This window comes from Nannospalax galili, unplaced genomic scaffold, assembly GCF_000622305.1.
Source record: "Nannospalax galili isolate Female #2095 unplaced genomic scaffold, S.galili_v1.0 scaffold85, whole genome shotgun sequence".
NCBI lineage: Eukaryota > Metazoa > Chordata > Mammalia > Rodentia > Spalacidae > Nannospalax > Nannospalax galili.
The window spans coordinates 2,577,220-2,584,060 of NW_008358866.1; the positions used below are offsets into that span (position 1 = coordinate 2,577,220).

At 39.7% G+C, this 6,841-nt stretch overlaps 1 protein-coding gene across 2 annotated transcripts in view; it reads right to left on the reverse strand.

The window, feature by feature from the left end:
- Kiaa1324l (KIAA1324 like) overlaps positions 1 to 6,841 on the reverse strand; it is a 189,148-nt gene that overhangs the window by 104,841 nt on the left and 77,466 nt on the right. For both annotated transcript variants that reach the window (XR_003847682.1, XM_008822474.1), the window contains exon 2: positions 659 to 779. Coding sequence is in view for 1 of the 2 variants with exons in the window: in XM_008822474.1 (XP_008820696.1) it covers positions 659 to 779 (121 nt within the window). In the remaining variant the exon portion in view is untranslated. The remainder of the gene's footprint in view (positions 1 to 658; positions 780 to 6,841) is intronic.

Genomic DNA, 6,841 nt, shown 5'->3' on the forward strand with positions numbered 1-6,841 from the left:
TTTATATTAAAAATCAAAGAGAAATTTTGTCACTCTAGTCTCTACAATTCAAATAATAAGATAAACAGATTTCAAAAATAACATCCTTTGCCAGGCATGGTGGCATATGCCTTTAATCCCAGCATGCAAGAGGCAGAGGCAGGCTGATCTCTGTGAGATGGAGGCCAATCCAGTCTACATAGCCAGTTCCAGGACACCCAGATCTACATGGAGACCCTGTCGCAAAAAAAAAAAAGACAAAAAAAACTTCTTCAATATTGCCTATGTCTCATTACACACTTCAGATATGAGGACTCCAGGTACTGAGAGAGGGTTGGTGAGTAAAGGTGCTTGCCACCAAGCCTGACAACCTGTGTTCAAACCCTGGAACCCATGTGGTGGGAGGAAAAAAAATGACTCCTGCAAGTTGTTCTCTGACATCTACACACACCATGACACACACACACCCACATATGCATACATATATACACACATACACATAAAAATAAATAAAAATTTAATAATGATTTTTTTAAGAAAAACTCTAGTATTCCACTAGATATCAACCCTACATATCCATACTGCTAGGTCTCTTATCTTCATTATAATGGCATCCAGAACTAATATGATGGGCTTACAGTTTAATCAGGAAACAAATGATCAAAAAGTCACAACATACTGCATTCTTTGCCTCTCACTGGGTCAGGCAGGCCAGAGCAATCCACTGCAGAATTCGGAATGGCGACCCTCCACCTGGAGCCACTGCTATCACATTCTGTATATTCAAAGTGGTAATCTTTCTGCAAACAATCACAAAAACAAGCCTTTGTTAGAGCCAATTCTAAAGGGACAGCTGTGCTTTCTCAACCATCCCAACTAGCCTCCAAACCTTTTTCCAATCTATACCCTCTCCTGGAGTCACAATCCTCTCGAACCCCACCCACACCAGCAGGCCATCAATCAAAACTGTACATGTAATGCACAGAGTGGGCGCTAAGGGTCTAATGAGAAGCCAACTCTCAGGTGTGGCCACTGTGCTTAGTCATATCCTCTCAGAGGGCTACAGCATACTTCCTGCTTCTCTTTTGAAAGCTTTTTAGGCTTTAAGTAATTGATAGATAGAAGAAAGAAAAAAAAACTAGAAAGTCAACTGCTATCACTGTCCCAAGCATTTCAAAGACAAGAACATTTCCATTGACCTAATTCTTATTTTATTTAAAATTTAACAAAAGGTATAATAATTAATCATCCTAATACTACTAAAAGAGCATAATTTCTTAAAGTAGTTATCTGAGGTTTAGTTCACACTCACTTCAGCACACTTCCAGTCATCAAAGACGTTAAAACAGACTACTGCAGTTGTCAAGTTAAGATCCACTTGTCTCTGGCCTCTAGTTGCTTTGAAATTCTCACAGTAACCTCCTCTGATCAGAGCACATTACATATATGAAAGTTTTGAACTGAGGAGTCATGACAAAATGTTACACGAACGTTTCAATAATGAGAAGCATTCCAAGTCTACCCCAAAGTATTTTCAGCTCAAAATCTTATTTCATTTTACAATGCTAGCGATTGAACCAAAGGTCTCACAACTACAAGGCAAGTGTTCTACCACTGAGCAATATCCCAGCCTTACCCTAGGTATGCTAAAAATTCCCCCAAATCATCTATTCTGGGCTCCTTTACTAAAAGTTCTCTTGATTTATCTCTTTCTTTTCATTTTTACTATAATCAGTCAGAAGAAAGGCCATACCTCCAATAGCTCTTAAGGAAATCTCCTCAGCTAAATATTCAAGTTCAGTGGTTGTAAGTTTTGCTTTTCAACATAAGCAGATACAATACTACTAAGCTTTCTGCTACTACATACAAAGGATCACCTTCTTCTCAATTTCCATGAGATATGCTAACTTCATTCCAAGCCCTCAACAACACTGCTTGGTATTTCTAATAATATTCTGCTCATGGGAATTTATTTACTGTATAAAACAATATAGACATTTTCTACCACGATCTTTAGTTTTTACTATGAGCTCACCAGTGGCACATTTTACATCCCATTTCTACCAACAGTCTGCTCAAGACAATCTAGGCTTTTCTAGTCAAACTCCCTCCAGTCATTGCCAATCACAAAATTCTGAAGTCTCCTCCCCACTTCCAGGTGTTTGTTATAGCAGTTTTCCCACAGCTCTGCAGACCTGAAGTCCCAATGCAATATGATGGGTCTGACCAAAATCAGACATATCAGACGGGCCTAGTCTACCTAATGGTGTTTAGTTATGGGTTATACACTCCTACGTGTTATTAAGAATGTTAATTCCAGGACTAGAGCAATGGCTCAGCAGTTAAGAGCACTGACTACTCTTGCAGAGGACCTGGGTTCGAATCCCAACACCCACATAGTGGCTAACAACCACCTGTAACTTCGGTTCCAGGGGATCCAATGCTCTGTTCTGACATCCAAGGCATTGCATGACATGGGTGCACTCACGTACATGCAGGCAATACAGTCATACACATAAAATAAAAATAATAAAATATTTTTTAAAAGAATTTTAATTCCTAGGTCATAAGAGCACTCTTTAATATTTGGAGATTTTCTCTTTTGTAGATGAACGAAACTTTCCTGCCTTGGCTATTCAGTCCCTTGAACGAGACCTTGACAGACTGCTCTCCTGTGCCAGGCTGCAGGGAGTAGGGAGCTGCCAGTCAGGCAGCCCTTTTTTGGCAACTCTGTGCTCACCATAAAGTAACCATACTCTACCTGCAAATAATATTTAAAGTACAGCTGAACCTACAAACTTCTGCTTCAAGGGGCCTTGCTCCACTCAAACTAGTCCAACTTAAACCAGGGTGGAAAACTCTGTGAAGGAAAGTTCCTGAAAAAACTGAACCTACTACAAAGGTGATTAACTGATTAGAACTTCCAAGGCTGGAACATTGCAACTCCAGAGCCAAACTTTCCTGGGGCAACTTTAGTTCCCTTAATGGCATTTATTACCCTCTGTAGCTGACCTGACATCTTTGTGACCATTGGGTAAATCTTTTGCAATGTACAGACACCTAGTTTCCAATCAACCAAAGAGCTAAGAATCAGATAGCATCTGAGGCCAACATCAGAGTTTTCCCCACTTTGCTGTAACCAACCTCCCTAATGCTTCCATCAGCATATTTTAAAAGGTCCTGATTTATTACTTCCTCTGTTCTGTTACTATAAAAACCTTCAACAGTTACTACACTGGAACATGGAATTTGGAGTAACTTAAATCTGTTCCTGGCCATGGTCACTCTATTTGACTCCAGAAAAACTATTTCTTAGCTACACTGAGGCAAGCCTTCTGTTTTGTGGTGACAAATTCAATCTTACAAACCTCAGTGACCTCCACATGACCCTGCTGCTCCAGATTAACCAATGGCAATTATCCTAGACTTTGTAATCAATCACTTTCCTCAAGAAGATCAGGCACTAGCAAGAATACCTCCAGGTGGTGACTTAGCAAAAAGCCTGTGATTGACAAAGAGGAGGGTGTGCCTCTCGAAGACTCCTGACAAGTCATCCTTATTCAAGGTTTGTGTGGTTGGGCTTTATGTAAAGCTTTAGTTGGTGGAATTATAAATTTGAGCAAAAAAAGCATGCTATACTTCTCTTGTGGCTACATAAGCAGGCTGTTTGCCATCTTTTTTTGGTTAGTTTAGGAGTCTTTTCTCCTGTGAACTGTATCCTGATGTTGCACTATTAAACCCAATAAAGGCTTCTCCCAAATGGCCTCCTTGCCTACTTGTGCCTTTATCCTGGGTAGAACATGCTGGGTGACTCCCAAAGAGCAGACATGTCCCCAGGGTTTCCAGCCCTGGCAGCAGCAGACATAGTGAAGAAGCAATTGAAGAATTCCAGAGAGCCAGAAAAAGCCTTGAAGGCCTCAGTAGCCAAAGCTCTAAGCTGTAAGTTTAGGAGGCAGCTGAAGAGCTCCAGCGAGAAACTGAGGGCAGAAACCATGAGCAGTTAAGACTACAGAAGACAGGAGGCTGTGAAGAGCCAAAGGCCAGAACCGAGATTGAGTGCTACAGGCCTTGGTAGCTAGAAGAGTTTCAGGAGATTTGCCAAGGGCTGAAGAGCCAGGTGTGCCTACAGCTAGGCTTCAGGAGTTGTAACTCTGGCCAGTGAGTACTGGCACTCTGAGCCCAGAGCAAAAAGTCTCAGCCTTGACCATCTATAGCAATAAGCTTCTACTCTGAAAGCTTAGAGCCTTTGTTATCCAAGGCTTAGAAATATAAGCCTCTGGGTTTGGACACTTAGGGCCATCAACTCTAATGGGGCTACTTCTTGCCTCTCCATAAACTTTACCTACATAGAGCAAAGGAACCTCCAGCCACCCACTTATAACAGAAGTATGGCCAGGTTGATCCATTCCTAGTCTCTTCCAGCTTCTTTTGGCAGCCAGCATTCTTGGCTTATGGCTAGACCACTCCAAACCCTCCCCTTGTGACTGCTTTTAAAGTCTACTGGGTGATACTCTCTCAAAATTCTCAATTTACATTCATTTTTGTCATATAAGACATTTAGGTTCTAAGGATTACAATCTGAGGATCTTGTTTTTGTGTTTAACTTGTTCTTAGAGCAGAATCTCTATTATCTCTATGGGAGAAAAGCCTAGCCTGGTCATGTATTTGCATAATGGCTTTCTTGTTTCTCTTGTTCCTGCCTATTTGTATTAGGATATCGCTCTTATTTCCATATCCCACCTAGAATATATGGGCCTGTATGTATAAATTTTGGTTTATTGCTTATCATCCTAGCAAATAATAATGCTATGAAGTATGGTGTGAATTTCAAATGAAGCAAGCCCTCTGGATAAAAAGGTAGACTCCTGAAAGCACTCTTCCACCACAGCCTGTGAGTGACTCAGCTCATCAGTTTTGAGACAAGAACAGCAGTAAGCACATAGAAATGGGTTGTGTTTTCTGACTGTAATGTTTAAGGTCATATGCCAGTTAACTTTCCTAAGACTCTTTTATTCCATCTACCACCTCTATAATACTCAACAATTCCAAGGGGCTATAGACATTATTGTTACCAAACTCTATAGATGCCTGCAGGAAGCTTTAATGTGTTTCTGTATAATTTAATAATACTGAAATACAAATCTGTTTCATGCAGAGGGCAGCACTTGGTGGTCAAGGAATTACATTGCAGCCTAAGACAGATGAATTTATTTTTAAATTTTTTAATAGGTTATTTCATCCATGCTCATAACAATTGTTAGACTGTTTCTGAAGGAACACTTAAATCCATCAAATGATCTAAAAATAGTATGGTATAGAAACATTGTTGAAAACATAACATATGTTCCCCCTAAATTCTGAGTGATATTCAGAATACTGAATAGTGAGAATTCCTATACATAAGTTTTCAGATTTATAGAAAACACTCCAAAGTCCTATAACTACTGAATAAACATTGAATACAAACTAGTCCTTCAGAAATACAAATTTCCTAGTGTTAAAGGGCATTTTTAAAAGGAGATAAAATAGTTTTTCATACAAATATAAAATTAATACATGCAAAAGATTCATGGTTAACTAGCAAGTCAAGTCAGTAAAATATTGCCATAAGTTCAGAGGAGAATTCCAGGGGTACACAGAAATAGGCAATCAGGAAAGTGAAATTAATTTACTAAAGTAAAACTGGTAAATATCCAGAGGGTAATAATCAATTGCATTACAAAGACAAAATGCAACTTCATTTCTGTGTGGGGGATACATTCATACTACTGTTTAGCTTCCTCTCCATTGTTTAAAGGCAGTGGAAGATGCAGGCCTCTGAAAAACAGATCACTACCTGACAAGGGGAAAATTCTTGACAATTTTTCTTACACTTTTGAGATCCTGGTGGTTTTTCACCAAACACACTAATATGAATCAGAGTACATTCTAACTAGCAGAGCATGAGCCACAATCTGTAAACCAAAAACTGGGGTAAGTGTGTAGGCCCACTGTAATACTGAAGATGGATGTCACCTAAACATGTCTGCCAATCATAGGATGTTGCAGCATGGAGACACCACCCCAAGTACAGTACAGAGCAGCACAATCGCCAGAAACCTTACCCTGCAAATATATAGGAACCAGGCAACATACCCCAAAAGAAACAGAGCATGGTATGACTCCTGATCGCACAACACTTAAATGTAAATCATCCTTCCATAGAAATCATGGCACCACCACCCCCTAACACATACAGTTACATGTCATAAATTAGAGTACAGGCAGAGACTCAAATAAGCTCAAACTGTATTATGTTACACGGAAAATTCAAAATGTAGGGATACACTCAAATGAGTATTTGATTCCCATTCCATCTCCCCAGATACCAAAGTCATACACTAAAAAAGCCTCATGATGCTCACTGTAAACTTTGGAGTACCATTGTTCAAAGCAGGCAGAATGTTTACAGTTTACACATAGTCTATATATGAGAGGTCAAATAAATCTCATATAAAAATAATGTAATTACATGTTAATATGTTGATTGCATTTATATATTACACCAGTTGGAGCCCCATGGTAAGGCAGCACATCACAGTGAAGTGCATGGTAGCTCACCAAATCAGCCAGGAAGCAAAAGGGAGAGAAGAGGCAGGGTCCCACCATACTCTTCCAAGGTATAGTCCCCAAAGACCAAAGAACCACACACCAGGCCCCACTTCCTAAAGGTTCTACCACCTGCCAAGGATACCCTCTTGGGGACCAAGCTTTTAACACATGCACCTTGGAGAGAATCCAAGATCCAAACTCCAGCAGACATTAACATATACCATATTATATACTATGATTTACACAATTTATATATATAAAGATATATAAT